The sequence below is a fragment of the Sinohyriopsis cumingii genome, chromosome 17 (genome assembly GCF_028554795.1).
Source record: "Sinohyriopsis cumingii isolate HCF-2022 chromosome 17, ASM2855479v2, whole genome shotgun sequence".
Lineage (NCBI taxonomy): Eukaryota > Metazoa > Mollusca > Bivalvia > Unionida > Unionidae > Sinohyriopsis > Sinohyriopsis cumingii.
In genome coordinates this window covers 72,283,439-72,307,686 of record NC_142977.1, presented here as the reverse complement: position 1 = coordinate 72,307,686, position 24,248 = coordinate 72,283,439, and the positions used below count along the sequence as shown (strand labels likewise).

At 34.6% G+C, this 24,248-nt stretch overlaps 1 protein-coding gene across 2 annotated transcripts in view; it reads left to right on the top strand.

Moving 5' to 3' along the window:
- Nucleotides 1–3,300: 3,300 nt before the first annotated feature.
- Nucleotides 3,301–24,248, top strand: part of LOC149779228 (uncharacterized) — a 47,163-nt gene continuing 26,215 nt past the window's right edge. For both annotated transcript variants that reach the window (XM_089938590.1, XM_089938589.1), the window contains exons 1-3: nt 3,301–3,423; nt 18,347–18,541; nt 20,931–21,101. In XM_089938590.1, the coding sequence (XP_089794716.1) occupies nt 3,363–3,423; nt 18,347–18,541; nt 20,931–21,101 (427 nt within the window). In that variant the 5' untranslated portion in view covers nt 3,301–3,362. The remainder of the gene's footprint in view (nt 3,424–18,346; nt 18,542–20,930; nt 21,102–24,248) is intronic.

Sequence of the window (24,248 nt, the reverse complement as noted above, 5' to 3'; positions counted from 1 at the left end):
GAATATTTACGGTCTGGTCTGTGTTATCTATGTATTATGCTTGCCTCATAGGCTTGCTAAACTTACGCTGATTTCGATATCATCTAAACACATCTGTCTTCTCTTTGACAAGTTTTCTTTTCCAAGAAATGTGTATAACTAAGTGCCCCACGACACGTTTTGGAAAATGCCGGTGTCAAGGTCTTCAGTGATGTAGAGACTCTACTGAAATGTCGAGTCACCTCTATCTTCATGTCTCAGTATTGCAATTCCTATTTAGCACAACTAGCACAGGACCAATATATATATATATATATATATATATATATATATATATATATATATATATATATATATATATATATATATATATATATATATATATATATATATCCTAATGATTATGGCAGGGGCTGGCTATTGAATTAATTATGATTTTGTGTGTAAGTGGAAAAATAAAAATTTAAAACATTGATAATTGTTCAAATGGAATAGGGTGAAAGTAGATAAGATTATTTATTAAGACTGCCACAACGAAATGATAATTGTCTTGTAGCACATTAAAAAAAATGCATTTTGGCTCGAGCTAGTTGAGACAAACATACTAAATTATGCATAAGTAGAATGCATATTGACAGTGTCCAGGAAGACTGGACATGATGACGATGACATGACCAGCTTGTTCAGTCTCTTCAAGTTATTGAATTAATTCCCCTACATATATGATTGAAATGTATTCTGTAAAGACGGATATCTTCGACGATGATTGGAATAGACGAAATTCTTAAAGCTCCTAAAATACTTTGATGAGGCTACCTCAAAAAATGATCTGACCTTGCAAAGGATGTCTATAGGATACATTAAAATTAAAAAAGAAAATGAAATACCCGTAACAAAATTTCTTATGATACTGAGATAACGAACCACATTGGTCTTGAACCAACCGCTTAAATACTGTAAACCCTGATATTACAAGGTAAGAGAAGCGTCGTTTGCAATTTTAAGAGTTTTCTGACTCAAAGAACATATATCCTGGAAAATTACAGGTGCATATGTATGATAAACAAAAGTGAATAATCAATGTAACATGTAACAGAACAGTTTGTGTGATTTCTAATATAAACAATCACAATGATACGATTCTAGAATATTTGAGAAATTTTTAACTTACAGATTGTTATCGGTTTTAACGGAGAAAAAAATGTAGTCTTCATTGCTTTTTTTGTATTTTTGGGGGTATGTGGGGTACTCTTGCAAAAGTGTGAACTTGGACTCTGATACAAACATTTTGTCTTATTTTCAAACTACAGAAACAAACAAAACTTGAATTTTATTAGCATATATCTTTTCAACCTGGTATTTACAACATTCCCTTCAGATATTAGTTTGCAAATGTTACAGAACTAGTGGCTCCATTTAACCTTACTTCAGCAATAACAATATACAAGCTCGTTTTAAGTTATTAAAACTTCTGTAAAAATAGTTTCATAGTTTTAATAATTGTTGCACAATTAGTAAAATAGAAGATAATTGTAAATCAGTCATGATCGATAAAAACTCCAAGAATCACAATAATTTTAAGTTTGAGTGTGAGTTTGACTTCCAGTACATTATATCTCGTGTTTGCGATGACCTCAAAACAACAGTCGTTGTCAGCTGATGGATTGCTAGACACGCAGAAACGACAAATAAGTTTTCATATAATTGCCCAACGACAATACATCATAAAACTCTGTGACATTTCTTGTTTCGCACGGGTATAGCTCGTCAGTAAGCCTTTCCATCCCGAAGACTGGTACTTTACGCTATGCCTCACTAAACATGACCCAAACCACTAATACATAAAACTGTTTCCTATCTCAGAATACTAAACATGTATACCTAAAAATATCCAGATAATTCCATGCTTTAAGAAACTGAGAAGGACCATTTTACAAAACTAATCCATACTGCCATAGTGTCTCGTGAACACCGGACTGATGTACGCGCCTAGTAACTGGCTAAATACTCCGTTTGAAAAACATCTTCCAATGCACGCTCACCATAATTATACAATTAATCACTAAAAGCTAACAAATGATACACGGAAACTTAAAAACAGAGAGCATATACCATATATTAATGATAACAGCATGCATTTAGCATATAATGGGGCTCGATCAAGGCATAAAGACAAAAATGACAAAGTATAGTGACTTGGACAGATAGGTTAGAAGAAAAAAAAAAGTATTAAAAGCAAACCAAATAGTAAAGTTTAGTTGAAAAAGAAGAGCAATAATCCATAAATCTCGGCCATCCTGGATAAGCTGGAAATAAGACTAAGGTTTGACCAAATCAAGAACGCTGCACTCAAGGGAACAGCAATGATACAACGGCCGCTCTTTTAGATCTAATGCTATTGGAAGAGTCTTGATCTAGGGGTGCAAAGACCGATCAAAAAATACATCAAAGAGACTGTGGGCGAGGATAATAATAATAACACCTTCACTTAGACAGGATACCATATTTAGTAGTTTACAGTTTTTACATGGATACTCTTTAAAAACTGAACGTGAATGTCCAAACTGATAAATAAAGAAAGCCGTGTGAATAATCAGTCCGCAGACAGTGATAAGTTTCGTCTGTTAATCATGTAACTATGTGGAAAAACTTATCTCTTCTTTTTATCTGAGGTCTACCAGTGAGGCCTGTTTATGATGTGAGGCATACTATTGGTCTATACAGTTTTCAATTGGATGAGACTTATGCATGGATAAATACGGTATTGTCTGACCTCCCTTTTCCTGAAAATTACTATCACTGAGATTGATAGATCACAAAAAAGAGGTTAATGCATATTGTTAAGTGCTCTTTTGTCACAGACTAAGTGCCGTTATGGTTATTTGATTAGATAACACTTGATGTACATATAAATAAGAAATAGGACTAAACGCATAATTTAAAGCAAGGGCAAAGAACGAAATGAAACGAAACACAAACCTCTCATGTGACCAGTCAATTTCAAAGAAAAAGACAGTTCATAAATGCACAACTTTTATCTTGACGAAGAAATTAGCTTTGAGTGTTACCTAATTAGAATTTGTTCTACGCAGACGAAAAGACAATGTCGAGATTACCATTCTCGTTAAAATATGGTCACTTCGTTTTGAATTACAAATTAATAGGTATCAACATTGTCCTTGCAATTACAACCACAGTTTATATTAATTAAGAAATAAAGATAAACTCGTACTGAACGAATTATGTTGCAAGTATAATTAAGATATAATTCAGTTACAATTACCATAGAGTTTGTAGATTTATAATGGAAAAGAATAAACATTTTAAAACAGTCTTGACTTGCAGTCATTAAAGATTGTGTAAAAGCAGAGGTAAGGTGCAATATGGCTACAAAAAGGATTATATTTGGTCTTTTATTCCTGCTTGTTACCCAACAAGCACAAGGTAAGTAACAATAAGTGTTGAGAAAATATATAGAGATTTAACCTAACTTATCAGAGTCAAAACACCTTAAGTAATTAAAATGTTGAAACTTTAAATAGTTTAACAAAAAGAGGGAAAAAATGAAATATTGATGTCACATATTCTACTCTGCATGATTTTGTTTCCATTGGTTCTTTTGGCCTTTCTGCAATTTACATGAGCATCTAGTCCCCTTAACAGGATATGATGTCACAGCGCTATATTTGCTGACAACATAGTGTATTGTCTAACAAGTCTCTTAGAATATAGATGATTATTTCAGAGTAGATATAATAAATATGATGATGGCATTTTGAAAACGATATATTTCTGCGAACTCAGTCCTTCTTCCACTCATTGATATGTGGAACAAATTGTTGTAAGAACCGTTTGGTGTGTATGTCGCAGATATCAACATAATGTATATTTATGTGTAATTTTTGTAATAAAGTTAAACTTGTTGCTGCTGTTTTTCTTTTCTCGCTATACCGTTCGGCGGAAGTACTTTTGTGGATAGCGTCAGAGGGTGGCAGACTTAATGTATCAAACTATTTTGCGTCGCTAGTATCTGGCTTGTTTATGATAGCGACCCAGTGTGTTATAGATCCGTCAAAATAATATTCTGTGTTATCAAGTTTACTTTTCTTCTGGAATAGTGTCCTTAGAAAAATACACCGCAGAATGATTGTATGTCCTTGAGCCATTTCTCAATGCCATTGTTACTTTGCGGCGTTGTGTTCCTATCAGTGTTTGACCGCGAGCTCTCTTTATTTACCGTCGCCACGGCCAAAAAGCTTTTCAAGTACCCCAGTCAATTGAATGCCTGCTCCACCAACAGCGAGCAGTGGCAACATAGGCAAGACGCTTCATTGTTTTTTCTTGTTTTTTTTTAATTTGTGCTACAATTATATTAAGCATAATGCTTTGCTTCATGCACTTTGTTTTCTCACTTTATCATGCTAGAACTTTATCAACATTGGCTTGTCGCTGCCAGAAGAAAAAAGTCAAAATCAGCACTGGTGTTCTTAAAGTCGTCAGTGCAACAAATACTATTTCGCTAATTACCTAATGATCGCATAATACGAAACTAAATGGGTTTTCTTGTTTTACATCTGTATGGCTCATAAGGAAGGTTTTCCATGCCTAATAGTAGCACTTTACCCCATGTACCAACAAAATAAAAAATAAAAAAATATAAAAAAAACACAACCCAAACCCCTAATACAAAAAATCATTCCTATCTCAAACATTACTAGACATGTATACCTTAACATAAAAGAAAATCTCCTTTGTAACGAAAGTAAGGAATCAGAAAAATGATAAAGGATAGTGACCTGTACATATAGGTTAGAATAATGGTCTTAAAAGCAAATTAATAGTCAGTTTTTTAAAAACAGACTGGTTACTACTCTATAAATCAAGAACATCCCGGAGAAGCACTAAATAAGAATAAAGCTAGCCAGACCTACTTCAAAATGCTACAATCAGTTTTCAGTGGAATGCAAATTATACAAATTCTACACGTCTACGTATGGTATGTCCTGACCTCTCTTTTTCTGAGCTCCATCGTCATTGAGATTGGTATATCATAATGAACGTGTTAGTAGGTATTGTTAAATGATACGTTGCTAGTTACCTTGAGATCTAATTGATTAGATGACACATGGTTTTGCGCATATAAGAAGAAACGGGACTTGACGGATAATTTATTAAAAAAATACAAATAACGAGATTCATCAATTTCAAAAGTAAGAGACAGCCAATAAATGCGTAACTAATTATCTGAAAAAGAAAATTCAAATTGAAAGAGACTGTTTGGCATGCATTATTGATATTTACCACTTTCAGATGGTCAATATATATATATTGATTAGTAGTGTGAGATAGCTTTCCACCTGTCATTATATTCTACTCATCTGTGTGTTCTTCTCTCCTATTCCCCTACTATTCCTTCTCTTCCTCCCGACTTTCTCCAAACTCCTTCTCCTCTCGAATTCTCTATAATCTTCCCCTTCTCCACTCTCTCCTCCTCGACTCCTTTTCTCCTCCTCCTCCGCAACTCTCTCCACGACTAGACTTGTCGACTCCGAATGCTCTGCTAGTCTCACTTCCGTCTCCCTCTTAGAGACTCGGGACTTAGCTGAAACGGAAGATCTGTCCCCCAAAATGCTTCCTTTACGAAGCTTTGTCTTTCCTTAGAATCTCCTCTCAAACTTTTACTACCAAATTACTTTTTGGGGGAGGGGGCACCAGACAGATGCCCGCTCCCCCCCCCCCCCCCGCCACTGGCCGAAAAAAAGAAAAGGTGTTTTATGTGTGTGTTTCACCCAAAGGTGTGTTGTTTGTTTTTTCTTACAAAAATAACTTGGATCAAAAACTTATTTAAGTTAAATTTTTGATGTGGCTTTTATTTATTGTCCCTTGTGTTATCTATAGGGTTGTTCATCCGCGTCAGGTTTCTTTCATCTATTTCGAATTCCCTCCCCTAAAATTGTTCAGTGACCTTTGCTAGAGGTTTCGTAAGTCCTGTGTTTGCTATGTGTATTATGCTATATTGTGTGTATGTTATAGATATATGTGTAAGGACAGCATCTATACCAAATATCATTTCCCCTTGGTTTGTCTAATTTTTTTCTCTTTATTTAAGAGGTTTTAATTAAGAATAAAGAAAGAAAGGTAACAAACTTTATTGAATTCCATAATTTGACAGTTTTACCTTTGAGATGAAATAAGAATCGGTGTCTTATACAAATTTTTTATATATAAAAAAACACAAATACCTAGTGTTTTTTTGTGTTTGTCTATGTTGTGTCTATTCTTATTTGTTCTCGGATAGATTTGGGAGTGTTAAGGCTGTGTCCTATATTAGAAGCCGCATTTTTTTCTCTTTATTTCATTTATAGCGCATCTCTTAGTTTGCGGACACAGCCTTATCACCGTCTTGAACGGTTTCTCCAGACATCTACCTTAGAATGGCCGGACAATTTAGTAGTTAATTTTCGCGGTATATCTGGTGCAAATATACCACGCCTTATTTACAATACTCGCCATTGAGGGAGTGTGCCCGATGTCGAGCTCCTCCAAGTCGGGGGAAATGACCTCAGCTACCACCCTACCAATGTTGTAATTTTGGCGATGCATCGTCTGTGTGATGTTTTACTTCATTTGGGCTTGCGCCTCGTGTTTGCTGGAAGTTTCCTTCCACTCACTAGGCCACATGGTATGACACACCACCGATTTATGCGGTCTCTCCTTCGGATCAATCGAGGTTTGGCTGATTATTACCGCTATCATCCCAACGTATCCTTTGCAGACATACTGGATTTAGGTATTCTTACCTCTCTCCAGATGGCGTGCATTTGAGCCCCGCTGGGAATCTTTTTTTTTTTTTTTTTTAAATAGTTTCTTTTATCCGGCTATATCTAATGTAGATGTACTATACATCATAAAAGGATGGGAAAGGGCCTGATAAAAAATGTGTTAGTCCCTAGGGTTAATGGGATTCTCATATATTATTTACTTGGAAATAATAACCCCGTGTACTTGTACTGTATGTCCATGTCCAGGATGCTGCGTTTCTTAGGCTTTGCTATAGACCTGTTCACTTCATGTGACGCCTTGTGACATAGCTCTGTAGCGTCTGTCTCATACTTTGCCAGCATGCTGGTTCCCTGTCCCTTTTACTAGTCAGAGTATAGAGGGGGAAAAAGTATTAAATATTAGTGGTCTCTTTTCCTATTCAGAGAATCGTATATTCTGTATTTTGTTGATTAGCATGTTAGTATTTCCTATATCGGTGGTTTGGAGGCACCGGAGGGGTTTTGAAGAGATTAATATTCATATTATTTTTTTCCTCCATGGGGTGGGACATGAGGTCAATGATCCAGCCCGTGCTTGACGGTACACTCCCCTATGCGGGAGGTAACCGTATCCCTACCCCCATCTCTCCCCCCCCCCCTTGGATCTTCTCTATTTTTGGTACATTTATTGTTTTCCCTGGGGTGAGAGGTGAAGCCGGGGCTCCAGCCCGTACTTGATGGTACACGCCCCTATGTGGGCGGTAAACCGAAGCCACTTACCCACCTCCCCTTCCTGGTTTGTTGTAGTCAGGGTCAGGCTATCGTCCAATTGTGATAACCTGTCCACAGGCTAACATAGTACTTGTTATATAATCCGTGATTTTGTATAGTGTTTTCTTATCAAAGTCCCCATCTAAATATAATATATTATCCCTCCGGTACCTCTCTTTTTTGCTGATTTCCATTATTAGTTTTATCCTTTCATCTTTCCTTTTGTCACACTGTACCATTGTGTGGTACTTGCTGAACCTTGCCTGTTTACATAGCGGACATTTTGGCGATATTTTAATCACGTGTCTCCTAACGGCTACCTCTTCCGTTAGCCACGCATTGTGCATGTCCTTATAGCAGAGATTTTGAATTTTCAGGGAGCTTAGTTTTGACCAGTGCCTCCAAGCCCTATCCCAATTTACTGCTATGTTTTCCTGCGTTTAATACGTTTGGTAATATCCTCACTTATCCAGTTGTACGTCTTTTTAGTATCCTGTTCCCATAATTCCTTCGTATCTCTGTATTTGCCTAATAAGTCCTTTATATATTAGAATTTTCTCGGAACCTCTAGTTTCTTAGTTAATTTGTTATTTTTATATATATCCACCCTATTCCTCATTGAAAACCCAAACCGATAGATGTATAAGCCCTCCCATGGTGATTAGGGTTCCGATTTAATTTTCTTTATTCTATTCAAGATATTTGTGCATTAATTATATTAGGATAGGACTAGGTATGTCAATGGATTTTGAAATATAATTAATAATGGAATACATATATGTCTTGGCCACTTGGGCCCTTCCATTAAAAATAGTGGCGTAAGTGCCAGGTATTTACGTTACTCTCTATTTGTTTTTTCCTAACTATAGTTTTCCCGTTCTTTTCCTGTTCCGAAATAAATTCCTAAAGCTTGTACTCGATCCTTAATCAAATGTGGGGCAATCCTGGATGATTTCCCGCCAGTTACATATTTTAAGTATTTCGGTTTTATCATGATTAATTTTAGACCCTGAAGCTGTACCAAATGTTTCAAATTCCTGTTCTAGATGTTTAAAGGAATTTCAGTCTTTTGTAAAGTTTGTGCAATCATCTGCGTGTTGTAGCATTTTTATTTCATTCCTTATATTTGGGATTTTAATACCTTCTATATTTTTGTTAAGTCTTTTCTGTATGTTTGGAATTTCGATTGCTATTACGTATAATAGCATTGATAGTGGGCAGCCTTGTCTCACTGATCTTTTGATGTCAAATTTCCCAGTGTTAGCGCCATTTACCTGTACTCTTGCAGTTATCTTGTTATACAGGATTTTAGTCCATTTTTGGAAGTTAATTCCAAAGCCAAATTTCTCTAATACTTTTTGTATATAGTTATGTTCTAATCTGTCAAATCCATTGTCCTGGTCGAAAAGTACCATAGCACCTTTCAGACCTACTTCCTGTAAATAATCTATAATAGTTCTTATGCTCAATGTATTGTTTTGTATGTCCCGCCCTTTTGCCCCACATGTTTGATTAATATTAATTATTTTGTCCGTTCCTTTTCTAATTGTCTCAGCTAGTATTTTACTTACATTTTGTAATCAGTGTTTAGGAGGGAGATGGGCCTCCAGTTTTTAAGGTCTTCTCTATCTCCCTTCCCTTTATATATTAATGTTATAATCCCTTCCCTCATTGTTTTAGACATTGTATCATTTCTCAGTAGTATGTTTTTGTATAACCATTCTAGGATGGGCGACAGCTCACCAAGGAACTTTTTATAGAATTCCGCGGTGAGTCCATCTCCACCTGGGGATTTCCCTTTTGATGATTGGTTTATGCTCTTTTTAATTTCATCTATGGAGATGAAATCATCACATAAGCTTTTATGTTCTGATGATATCATCTCGCATGTTGTACCATCTAAGTAATCATCTATAGTTTTAGTTTCAATCGTTTGTGATGTGTATATGTTACTATAACATTCTTTAATGTATTCTAAGATTTCATTTTTCCCCGATATTTCTTTATTCCCATTATCTTTTAATTTTTCTATATAGTTCAATTCCCCTCTTTGATATTTTTCCCTTTTATGTAACCCTTCAGCTATTTTAAATACTCTCGTGAATTTTCACGCTCTTATTTCTCTTCCCTTATTTTCCTCCTCAAGTATTTTGTCAAGTTTCTCTTAGTGTTTTTCCCATTTCCCCTGTATTTTCATTCTCTAATTGCCTTTTAATTGCCTCTTTTTCCATTTTCTATTTCTCTCTCTTTATTGCAGAAAATTTTATCGCTTTCTTTTTGAATGTATTTTTGTTTGTCCCATTCAGTTATTATATCTTTGTTCCCTTTGTTTGTAAAACGCTCTATCTCTGTCTTGATTTCTTCAATAAAGTCTTTTTCCTCTAGAATATTATTGTTCAATTTCCAATATCCTTGACCCCATTTAAGTTTGCTTTTCGTATTTATTTCAAGGTAAATTAATTTATGGTTATATCATTTCATATATGTGATGCCTGCATTTTTGTAAATGTTGTGCTCATAATTTGTGCAATAAAATTTATCTTGTCTACTACCTTGGTTGTCTTTGTAATCATACGTAAAATCCCTTCTTAGTAAATTTAGCCTTCATTATATATATATTATATATATATATATATATATATATATATATATATATATATATATATATATATATAAAATTATGTTTTATGAAAAAGTTCTCCATTTCAGGTTTAAATCTTATATCATTTGTTGTTAGTTCACACACCCTGTCTATTGTATCCCCCATCCAGCTAAAATCCCCTCCTAGTATGAAGTTTTCCATTGAAAATTTCTCTAAGTATTTGAACAGATTTTCAATGAAGTGTTGCTTTTTATATTTACTTGCAGGTATGTATACATTTATGAAATGGGTGTTCTCTATCACAATATATATATCATTCTTTCCGTAAAAACGTTTCCCTCAGTTTTTTGCTCCCAAGTTACTCCTTTTTATTCTTAATGAAAGTAGCTACCCCTCCTCTTAGATCTTCTCCTTTACAATCGTTCAAAATTATAACCCCATTCAATTTTTCCTCACATAATGTTATTAATTCTTTAGTGAATTTGTTGTGGGTTTCTTGTATGAAAATCATAATTTGTCTCATTGTTTAGTTTGATATTTTTCCCTATTTATTCCATTTACATTTGTTGAGGCTATACGGAAGTTCTTTCCTTCCATTTTTGCCTCTCCACCAGGTGGTCACATTTTTTGGTTATACATTAAGTATCATTGGTTTTAATTTAAATTGAATTATCCCCTATGGGACCAGAAAGCAATATACTTAGTTTAGTTTGAAGAGGCACCGCCCCCCCCCCCCGAAAAACCGTTAGTTTGGTTTTATTTCTCTTTTTTAGTCATGTTGTTTTCAGTGTTGTCAGTGTTTGCCGTGTCTTCAGTTTCTATTTCTGTTTCCATGTCATTTTCTGTGTGTTTGCTGTCGCTGTCCTATTCTTCCTTCCCTATCAGTTTCAGTTACTATTTCCGTGTCTATGTCAATATTTTCGTCGCTGTCGTCCTTGTCGTTGTCCTGGTTATCGTCTTCGTTTTCCCTGTCGCTGTCCTTTTCACTGTCTTGTCTTATCATTTTGAGTTTCAGTATATTGGCTACATTTTTGCCATGTGCCGTTTGTGGGATATCTATCTCAGTCTTGGTATTTTCACTCCTGTGATGAGCTTGATCCTGAGAAAGCTTTACTTTCTTCAATTTTCCCCTAGGTACGGGGATCGAAGTCATGGGCCTCAGTCCTATTAGGTCTATAGGCCCGCGCTCCATTGCTTGTTGCTCAAGGGAGTTTTCGTCTTCTAGCAAGAGCGCGAATCTGTTTTTAAGGCAACCTGCCCCTCTTTGTAACCCTATCGTTTGAGCATTCTTTGTTGGGACTGTTAATTTCGCTTTCCCTTCTTACTTTCTCTATTAAATTCCCTATTTGTGTGTTTATATCCTGCTCGTCTATGTTGGGGTTTGGTTGGACATTTGCAACTTTGCTGGCATAGGTGGGTGCTGCTGCGGGAGTTTTACAATCCTTAGGAATATGTCCCACTTGTCTACACCTAGGGCATTGTCTGTCCATTTCACTGCCCCTGTACCAACTTTTGAGCAGGAAGCCCATGACATAGAAAAAAGATGGTATTTTTTTCGAATCTTCTTTGGGGACTGTTAGGATTCTGACCCCTGACTTTACATCTCTGAAACCCCAGACTGTTGCCATTTTGTTTGCTTTAACTTTAGTCTTTAGTTTGTATTCAATTTTTTCCACTACCTCCTTGTTGTAGATCTCTAGAGGAGGCCGGAGATAATAGCGTCTATCACCTTGGCCTCGACCTCTCTGACAATAGGTGCAGAATTACTTATGGTTGCCTGTATCTCCTTGACTTCTATAGTGGAGGATTCAATTAAGGGGGTGTCCAGTTTTTTTAGGATAAAGTATGTATTTGTTATATCCTGCATTTTGTAGTCCATCTATGGACTCTGTTTGTATTCCTATGGTCTTTAATGCCGTGAGAATTTCTGATTGTCTTGGACCATTTGTGATGTTAACCAAAATCAATGGTCTGACACCCCGGGGGTGGAAAGCAAACAATCTTTGACTATCCCCACTTCCCTCTAATCTGGTGTGGAAGTAAGTGTTCAGCTAAGGTCCACTGGGTTGCGTAAGACCCCGGCCTACCCTTGGTATTTCTTGATCCATTGTGATTTTCTGAGTAATTTTCACTTTATGGTATAAGGTAAAGAGTGGCCTCACACCACTTTGATTAGTACAACTAAAAAAGTCACAAAATACTGCAAGAAAGGCGATAAAGTATATATAAAGATGTATGCAGTTTGCTCTAAGCACCTGGCACAGTACAAGGAAAGTAATATGACCCACAAGGGATCAAAATGCAAAATGAAATGTGAAAAAGAAAATAATCCCAAAAGGGAAATATAAATGAAAAAATGACAAATGGACAAAACAAACTCAAAATCTAAAGAAAATACCTGAAAGGTGTATGTAACCCATCAAAAATGGATTCTAAACTCTGGTTTGCTTTGTGCGTGCCATTGCCGATGATAAAATAGACTTTACTTCTCCGCCAAATTACGAGTGGCTTTCTCGGAGTAACCCTATATTGCTCCACGATCTTCCTAGGCGAGACTAAATTTTCGCTTGCTAGTTAGAAGTTATAATTCGGATCGAAATTGTTATCACACCCTCCGTCTCAATTCTGAATGGCTGTTGCTGACCCGATCCAATCAAACTTAGCGGACAATGTCCTTCTCGCTGTCTGTCTACGTGGGGACGGATTTAGAACACGCCCCGGGTTTCTCGCGGTTCCTCTGATCTTAGGACAATGCTGTAACACATAGGTGGGAAGTCGCGCCATCTAACGCCTGTGCCGATTCAAGATGCCAGATCTTCTCTCTGGTCACGGTAACCTTGTGTAAGAGATTAACTCTAGCCTGCGGCAATGTTCAGACATCAAAACATGGCTTGTAATAATACCTTAGTTTATACACAATTTAGGAACTGGGGCTGAACAAACTTGACACACACACACACACAGATATATATATATATATATATATATATATATATATATATATATATATATATATATATATATATATATATATATATATATATATATATAAACGTGGTGTCTAGAAGACCATTCTTATCAAGATATGATTTCTTCTTCTTGTGATACACATTTATAGGTATGGACACAATGCTCGTAATTATAACTATTGTCTATATTAATTAAAAAATAAAACTAAACTAGACCTAAGCCAGTAATTTTGCCGACTAATTAAAATTCAGTTTCAATTGCCCCAGAATAGGTAGACTTACATACTGAAATGATGAAAATTTTATATTAGTCTCCATTTGAGAGTAGTTAACCCATTGACAGTTTGACGGGCGATGGAAACTCGGAAAGACTCTACTTTCATTGACATAATGTTCCATGATATACTATAATGAGATTTCCACATCCTTTTCTATGATATACTAAGATGAGATTGGACATAAGTTTCTTTGATACACAACGACAATATTGAACCTATTTTTTTATATAATATACTATGATGAGATTAGACATATGTTTATATTATATACTGTGAAAGTGGGCATACTTTTATATGATATAATATGAGACTGGACATACTTTTCTATGATGTACTATGGGATTGGACATACCTTTGTATGATATACTATGATTAGATTTTATATACGTTTCTATGATACACTTAGATGATACTGAACATATGTTTCTATGATATACTTTTCTATGATATACTATGAAAGTGAACATACTTTTATATGATATCCTATGAGATTGGACATACTTATCTATTATATACTAGGATTAGATTGGGTATACATTTCTATGTTATACTATGATGAGATTGGACATACGTTTCAATGATATACCAAGATGAAATTGGACATATTTTGTGTATTTCATAATATGATGAAATTGAAGATACTTTTCTATGATATACTGTGATACTGGACATACTTTTCTATGATGTAGTATGATTAGACTGGACATACTTTTCGATAATACACTACGATGAAATTGGACATATTTTTCTATTATCAACTATGAGATTGGACATACATTTCTATGATATACTATGTTTAGATTGGACAATTTTATATGATGCACTAAGATGAGATTGGTCATACTTTTCTATGATATAATATGAAACTGGACATTAAGGTGATATACTATGAGACTGGTCATACTTTTTCTATGATATACTATGATGAGATTGGACATACTTTTCTATGATATAATATGATCAGATTATTGCAAAGATGCTTCTAGAATCGATGCTTGACGACTAGTCTAAATGCGATTACTACAATACCTCTGATTATAACACACACGGCATTCATTAATTGCGTTCCTTGAAGATGTTATCTCGTAAGAGATGTGAAACACTGGAATGCTTTTGCATATGAAAGCTGATACGGTCTACTGTATCAAATGCAAAGAATAAAGGGAGTGTCAGTAGCAAACAGCTGTCATTACATACAGACAAAATGGTGTCACAATGCAATATAAAATGTATGATTACTTTTCTTGTTTTGCCTGGAAACAGTATATGTAACTTACAACTCATTTAGAAAGCTTTAATTGAGAAATGTTTCAGTACAATAATTACATGCCTGTGCTTCAAACCTATTCTGTTCACAACTTCTAAAATCTTGTTAAGTGTTTTAACTGATTGACGAAAAAATCCACAAAATTAACAGAACAAAAAATTGTCAAAAATATTATATGTTTGAAAGATGTATACTTTAATACAATGTTTACTGAGTTTGATCTTAGTAAGGTTATTCAACTGTTTTGTTAGTGTTTAGGCTTTTATGGAGGAATGTTTGCCGAATTCGTAGGTTTGTTTGGGGTTTTTTGGGTGTTCGGGCGTTGGAGGGGGTTTACAAATTATGCAGATAAAGGCCGCACTAAATGTTTTGTTTTCGGTTAATTAACTTACTGTCTGTTTGAAAATTAATGTAATAAACTAACATTCATGCAATTTAGGCAAGTATCGATTCCCCTGAATAGGATATCAGTTGAGACATAGCGCTATATTTGTTGACTAACATTACTATAAAAGATTGATGTATTCATTTCTGAGTACATCGTATAAGTAAAAATATTATTTTAAAAACGATCTATTTATGTGAAAGTATTCTTTTTTTCTCCTCATTGACATGTGGAAAAAACTATTAAAAGGCCAATAGTGTGCATGTTTGCAGCTATCAACATAATGCATATCTATATGTACTTTTTGACTGTGAATAAAGTTAAAAGTGTTGTGATGTTGTTGCAGTTCTTTATTTATGCTTTTAATTGGAGGTACTTCATTTTTGTTGAGTATGCGACCAAGGTTAAACTCTTTTTTGTTAAATAGCAGCTTTGATTCATCGATAAGTTCATTTTGTTCAATACATCCTTCTCTCATCTGTATCTGTTACCACAGTGGGGTTCCTGCATTCGATGTTAGTGACTTGAAATCCGTGTTATTTAGTTGGTCTGGCTTTAATGGTTGTGCTGCCCATTGTTCTATGTTGGCAACATGTCTGCACATCTTAAACCTGTCAAGACGTGATGCCTTGCCATTGCCAATGTACATATACTATCGGCAATATGACAACATACCCTCCATTAGTAGGCTGGACAGATGCGTTTTACAGCGCTCATACTACATGTAACGTGAGCTAATAGGAAGGACATAAGGATGAAACAGATATACATAATACATGATAACAATATCATTATTATTCATCAGGGTTCACATTACCCCACTATATTCTTGGTTGTTACTTTCTATGCTTAAGATCGCAGAATCAAATTTTTATTAACTTCTACTCTGTGGGGAAGATACACAAAGAGTAATAAGCATGGGAAGGAGATAGAGAACAAAACTAACCATGCATACATAATAAGCTGTGTTATCATTGTTTGTTATTCATAAATTACACGAGCCATCAAGTACCTTATTTTGTTTAAGTGCATATATGAAATGTTTAGAGACTGAGTTCAATGAACATTTGCTTTTGCTTTGCAGGCAGATAAATACTTATCATCGGAAGGGTTAATAATATATATATGGGTGTTTTAATTATGTTAAACAAAATCACGTATGTTGATAGAGAAGGTCTTATAAGTAAAATAAAAAGCAGCAATGGTCACAAAATTGCTAAAAACTGTTGAAAATAATGACAATCGCAGCTGACTAATCAGCATCGTCTTCATATTTATATAAAAATTATATTTGCTTATTCTTTCTCATGACCTCAATAAATATTGCTTGATGTGCACTCATAAATCTCAGCTTGTAAATTGACTAACACATGTGAAACGCTAATAACGTTTGATAATAATAAATTATCTGCAAATTGACAAAACGATTTTAGTCCCTTCATTATAATTGGGACCTTGTGTTTAAAACTTGAATTATATATACATTCATGTTCGATAGGTTCGGCTGGGGCCGTGTTAGGTACTCTTCAATTTTCATATTAGACTTTGAGGGGTGACCCACTTTTAAATATCATACGACAAATTCAAAACGAAACATCACATACTCACTCTCCATGATTTCTGTCCCATCCTCTCTCCCTCTCTCTCTTATTTTCCTGTTCCATCCGTGTAATTTACATCACCTATGTCTGTTAAATGGTTTCTTTTCCGGGCTTTTTAAAAATAAAAAGAATATATATATATATATATATATATATATATATATATATATATATATATATATATATATATATATATATATATATATATATATATATATATATATATATCCACCTTATGTCCTAAATTGGAATCCTCTCTTCTTGCCGTTTCCTTATTATCAGCATTTTCCAGGTTGCGTCTGAAAATGTAGTAGCGTTCAACCGTACTCGTTTTATTTTAATATTATTTTATTGTATCGTTCATGTAAATTTCTTCAAAATACATTGTATAGATTCTGTATTCGAATTACGTATTTGCGGTGTTGTTATTGTTTTGCTGTGAAGTCGTTAATTTTGAAGCTTTGTGCCCTTGGAAAAGGAATTGATTGATTCCGAAAGCACTTCGTCTGCTTGCAAGCCAGTCTAGTGCTGTTGCGTCTTATTTAGTATATATTATTTTCCCGATCCATACGATTTTTTGATCCATACTTCTAAGAACGGCTGATATTTGCCGGGTAAGATATATATCCGAGTTTTTTGGATGGAAATACTGCACGAACTTGGGAGTGCAGTATATCCATCCGACAAAACGAGTTCATATTTTCTCATACAAATGCAGTAACCTTTTTATTATATGCTCATTTTCTTATTCTACCTTAGGCTTAATTATGTAAACAAAAGTACACTACATAACGTTCCCATTTGACCTGGATTGAATAGAGTTTAGTTGTTTTTTTCTTCTTTCGATTCATTAGAATTTTGTGATTATGGACTGGATTTATATGTGACAATTCCAAATGAAATACATCGGATTGAAGAAGCGAGGGAGAAGCGTGTTGACATCTGCAAATGTGTTTCTGTTTCTGTCATTGAATGTTTGAAATCATAATGTGGGAAAAATTTGAAGTCTTTCAATTGCAATTCTCAAAAAGACTCTATGGAATTTAACGCTTATTTCATTTTGAGTGCAGTAATTGCACTTAGAATATATTCGAAATTACAGTACATTTTCGAAATGTGTAATCAAGATTGAGAATCTATGACATGACTCATGCAATTCGGATTGGCAGAACTAAGAAAGTAGATTTTGAGAAAATTCAGGATGTGAAAATGTAAGTATATTTTTTGCCATTCTTATTACCAGCTAAAGAAGACAAGTTTATGCCTTGTCACTGTCTGGCGTCTACTGTATAGCTAGCCTAAATCCGAAACATTGTATAAAAAAAAGTTAACGCGGAATGTGCCAAAGCAGCTAGTATGTGGCAGTCCACGAAACATATGTTTTAGTTCATTCAGAAACAAATTTCATCAACTAAAACGTAAAGCGCCTACTACGTGAGTGTACATGACTTGTTTACAAATCAAAAGTGCTGGCGTGTGCGTCCATTGTTTGCTTATAATAGAAAGTAGTTGCTTTATTCCTTTATGCACGTGAATGCAATATGAGGGTGTGCAATATCATAAAATATTGTACGAGTCTAACAATGTACAAGTTAACGAGATAAAAATTAGCATATTATATATATATATATATATATATATATATATATATATATATATATATATATATATATATATATATATATATATATATATATATATATATATATATATATATATATATATTGTTGCAGGTATAGTATCAGATTGTGCCAAATCTGCTGTAGAGGAGTACGGCAGGCGAGGCCAGATTGTGCCACGTGTTTGTGAGAATAAGACGAAGGTAAACACTACTTGCTGGGTTCAGTGTCGTGCACCACGTAACAGCGAAATGGAGATCAGATGCAACCAACATGGAGTATGGGAAGCTGACGAGAACTGTTCAAGAAGTATATCTTTGTTATCATTTCATTTTCTTTTCTTTCTCTATTTATATTTCCACTCCATTGTCTAATGACTATGATCGCTGAATACATACCAGTCCATTTAAAACACTGCAGAAGAATCCCACACACACACACACAAAAACAATGGCGTTTATGGTACTTCTAAATACATGTGTCAAATGAGTTTGAATCTATCAACACTAACTTTATGGAACTTCTGGAAACGAAGAGCAAAGCAAAACTTATTAAGTAGCGGTAATCTTGGTTCCAATCTATCGGTATCATTTGAGGCTGAGTGGAGTAGACATATTGAATCGAATTAAAATTTGTTCAGTATAATTTATGGTACGAGGTAATGCTTACCGGTTTTTTCCGGGATCTTCATTCACCACTTATATTGACCGCCATATAATCCTATACTGCGCTTGGAAATGGCGTTAAACCCCCAAAAAACAACAACAACAACAATAAGCAATGTTGCATCCGTGGAGAGCATGGAACAGTTGCAAATATCATTGTGGAGCTTCTATATTATCCCAGCTTATTTTAATTAATTTAAATTGTTATTAAATTTCACCAGCAGAGTATACAGTTTAAAAGCTAGAACCATTTTTTAATCGACAAGAATCCTATATCTGTACGATTGCAACTGATGAAGTATTACGTACAGACACATAATACGTTATTATTGGTGTTCTGAGATAAAAAACACAAAACATGAAGAAAGACATGGATTTTTTTTTTAAATGTAAAAGCATTCTAGCAACGTTAGCTTGGTAATATATTTACTTCCTGGATTGTGACATAACACGAAATTAAATTTTGTACCGACTTTTAATAAGCTATAACGTGTATACCACCTTTAAGCAAAAATATTTATTTTCTGGACACAACGAACATAAATGCATCTAAACGATGCATACTACAAAACTGTCACACATTTGGTACATACAATACTTGATAGCATAAGGACTGCTATTCTACATTCTACGATAAATGTATCCGCCGGGAGTAGGAACAGGATCATTTGGATTGCCAGTAATAAGAAATGGCAAAACAAGTGTGACAGACTTTGGCAAGATCATTTGGATTGTCAGTAACAAAAATGGCACAACACGTGTGACAGACTTTGGTAGTACCAAGAATGGCAAAACACGTGTGACAGACTTTGACAAAGAAATATGGCTTAGGAAGACTCCAAGATACAGTTATAAAAATTTCATGGAATAAAGCTTAAAAGTGCTGGGGCCGCGAATGGCCAAGTGGTCTAAAGCGCTCTCCGTTACAGATCACTGCCATCTCACCTCTGTCTGCGGCGGTTCGAGTCTCGGATTCAGCCAAAGTGGGTATGTGAGAAAGCTTGCCAGTAGCTTCTCGTGGGTTGGTGGTTCTTTCCGGGGTTTTCCCTGGTTCTTCCTCCACCATTAATACTGGCCGCCATGTATCGTGTGCTGAAAAATGGCGTTAAACCCCACAACAACAACAACTTAAAAGTGCTAACATATTATTTTTTGAGGATGTTCTTCTTTACAACGTACCAGTTATGCATTGTATAATGCAAACCTTATAAATGATTTCTGCAGAATCTTGTTATCCCGAAATTCATTAAGAAAGTATTTTTTCTTGCAATATTAGTTTGAATGTTGTTTAGCTTATCCAAAACAACATCTGTTTTTACATCTGCTAGTTAGACCTATTAAGAGCAGTACTAACGACTTACGTGTCTAATTAGAATATATTTGATATCTCGGTTGAAATTGTATGGATGTGGTGTTCAAGACCATTTAAAGGTATTGGTTGCTAATTGTTATAACTTGCGTTTACAAAGGATATTCCTGAAAATAAGCCCGATAAACTCTGTTCCACTCTTTGTGTCCAATGCTGTATTGGTCTTTCCGAAAATATTTTTCAAAATTAAATTGTCACCAAATGGTCATGGAATACGGCTAAACTTTTATTTTACTGTTCCACCCGTGTAATTTACATCACCTATGTCTTTTAAAAGGTTTCTTTTTCCGGACTTTGTAAAAATAAAATGAAGCAAAGAATGGAAAGAAGAAGTCTTTCGTTTTACTGTGGTAAAGCTGTTTTCGTCTGTTTCGTCTTCTATTTTTAATCTTCAATTTATTCGAAATGTATTGTTGATATTGCTAAACGCCGCGTTACCTCCGTTACTATCAATACAAATACGGTTTATAAGGTACCAATTTATTTGATGCACTAGTTTAGCGAGTGTGGACCAGTGAGTGTTTTTCACAGAGGTAGATGAGACTGGACTGCTGATCTCTCTCTCTCTCTCTCTCTCTCTCTCTCTGCGTGTGTCTTGCAGTTATGTTCGCATTTGTTCGATATTTCTGTTGTCAATATTTTATAAATGACGTTTCTTATTAAGTTCCAAGCAAATGTGAAGAATACAGCAACAAAGGTGTGACTGTTGTACCTGGATGCGTTCGAGACGTAGGCGAGACATGCGATGTTTTATGCAATGGAGGTGGTTACATGAAGATTCACTGCAACGGAAGTGGACAATGGGAGGAGATACAGAACTTCTCTTGTGTGCGAGGTATAGTTGTTATTACTACCTTTTCTCTGTGTATCTCCCCCCCCCCCCAATCATGTTTTTCTTTTAATGTAGTATAGATATTACGATTATGAGCGGATTCCGGTTCTGCCATTTTTGAGTCTTAAAAATCATCCAAAGAAAAAAATATTAAATTACATTTAGGACTTATTTAGTATATTCTTTGTATACAAAATATCCTACAAGGACCTGTCTGTTTGTTAAAAATTATCGGACTTAATATATAAATTAACCAACAACCACTCAAGAACTATACATGATCAGAATAGTTTATACGAAATTTAGGAACTGTAATAATTACACACATTCATTCCATATCGTCGATTCGTCGTCTGGTATAACAACGTAATTAGGCTCGAAGGTCATAAGTTCTTAGGGGTATCATGTAAGAGCCACATGTCTAAGACAACGTAAACTCTAGTGCATGTGAACTTGTGGCGTACGTTAAATCTCTGGAGACTGTGCCTTCCTCTATATTTACTTTATTAGCGCTAGTCATTTTCTTTGACTTAGAGGTTTCAGTTTTTGATTATAAAGAACCGTAAAAGTGAAGCTGAAAAAATTCAATGACATACCCTCCCCCTTTTTACCCGATGAAACAATGATGAATCCTATGACTGTAGATACGAGAAGTATTCAACATTTCAGTTACAGCTGCCACCTCAGAGCACAGACTTCACTCGGTTGGTAAACAGTAACAACATTATCTCAATGAAAATAATAAAGAAACGGTGTTGAGGTTGTGTTTTTGTTTGGTTAGTTAAAGGTTCTGTGAAAGTAGGGATTTTTTCTCAATGAATCAGAGGTATCTGTGTAGATGTTTGAAATATGAAATGGTAACGTAGGTAATAAAAACTGCTAGAGCTGAATACAAGTTTACTTTACTTTTGTTTGATTTGCTATTTCACAGTATTGAAATAACTAAAGATTAGTTTGTACCGAGGCAACTGGAGGAAGATAACATCCTCAGCGACGCATTTCAATAGGTTATTCTGATGATAGGATGCGAACCCGCATCCTGTCGATTGCGGTTATGGCCCTGTACCACTTAGCCTTTATTATTATTATTATTATTATTATTATTATTTATACTGTTGTTGCTAATGATTTATGCAGATTTTATGGGATTTTTAGACCGTTAATAGATACAGTAAATACCTCTTTGTCTTTAAAGGCCTAACACTTTACCCAGCATGGCTTGCTGTGTGCCATGTGTATTTATTACTTGCATTAACGAGAACTCGAGAGTTATGTTTCATGCACTTAAAATCAACATTTTCTTTACTATCATCAATAAGAGTCAGTTCTTCTTTCATTTTTAGATGCATTTCAAGGTTGGCGAAAACCGTTAGGAATTAAAAGAATCGTTTGTATTTCCACGATGATAGTTTACGCTGCTTCTCACTTGCAATATTGTAATTTTAGGATATACCGTCTGTTCGATTTCATGACAACGCTAAATTATAGTTTCTAATCTCTGCTGAATAGCTGATATGGACCTTTTCCTCTGGCAGTCAAAGCTTCAACCAAGAGTTGCACCTTTTCGTTTCGGCTTATATTCTCTTGGGTCAGTTGGTCACTTTTCCTAAAGACGTTCCATGCACATTTGGTTTACTTGATTGTTAGAAGCCTCGATGTTCTATTTTACACAGAAAGTCTTGATTGTCTCACCACTGTTAGACATTTTTGCAATGCTTCCACCTCTAAAGTATGCTTTTCTAGTTATGCTTTATCTGGGCTTTCTCGGTATTCTTTTTTGCATTAATTTCACTTTTTTCCTGCACGTTTGATTTCCTCGTATTTGTAATGCTTGTCAATGGTCAAGTCAAAATCTTTATTAACAATTTCATTTTCACTTTCTGCGTTATGTTCTTAATATCGATACTGTTAACTTATGAAGAAATTATCGTCGCCGAACAACTTTGTGTTGAAAGCTTTTGCAAAAATAATTTTAAATATTGTTACACCGAACACACTAAATTCTATATGGCTACTCAATTAAGTAGTACTTATTCCCCTTATAAGTAGCAGTTATTCCTCTTCCACCTAACACGATGACTGTAGTAACTTACTGATCTCTAAAACAATTTATTGAACAATATTTTTATAAGACTTAAAATCTAAACACAAATACATGATAAAGACTTAAAAGTATTTTTTTTCAGCTGACACTTATTAAATGAAAAGTTAATGTTACTAATAGGATTGTATTATAAGCTAAAACATTATTTTATTTCGCTTCGTCTTTTTTTTTTGACGGTTTGCAATACAAGTTCCCGAGCAAATGATTTGCGCATACCTTGTAATTCATTAGTTTTGAAAACAGCTAATTTTGCTTTTCCTCATATAACTAGACACGGTTTACAACTTTTAGGCCTAATTTCAGGTACTAAATGTTTCATTTTATTGCAAGTTTGTTTTAAATGAGCTAGCAACAAGAAAAATGCACTCGTTAAGCAGGTCGCTTAGATCATTTTTCGCCAAGTAAATTAACCTTTTTTTGTATTTTATATGAGTATGATTCAACAGATTGTTAAAAACATACAAAATTAATTGAATGCTTGCATGAGATAATTGAAATGTTTCTTGTCAGAGCCACTTATAAAATCCATTCGCAATCTCATTGCAGGCAGCAATATTGCCATATAATTGTTCCAATCAAGATTTGGCAATCTCACCTATAAGAAGAAAACTATCTCGCCTAGATCGTGTTACAAAGCATGTAACATCCTGAAATGAAAAGCAAGACAAAAACATGGATATCTAATACAATAGATTTAAGAAAATATACTACTTGTCTTCAGAACGTCACCTTGAAATTGTCAGTGGGCGAAACGTCTTACTAGCCATGTGTTCAAGTATAGTGGCCAATTTTAAATTGTGAAGTTGTTCTGTAACTAATCAATTTGGTTTAAATCTTAAGGCTGTTCTGTAACTAATTAATTCGAATTAAATCTTAAGGCTGTTCTGTAACTAATTAATTCGATTTAGATCTTAAGGCTGTTCTGTAACTATTTAATTTGATTAAAATCTCAAGGGTGTTTTGTAACTAATTAATTCGATTTAAATCTTAAGGCTGTTATGTAACTAATTAATTCGAATTAAATCTTAAGGCTGTTCTGTAACTAA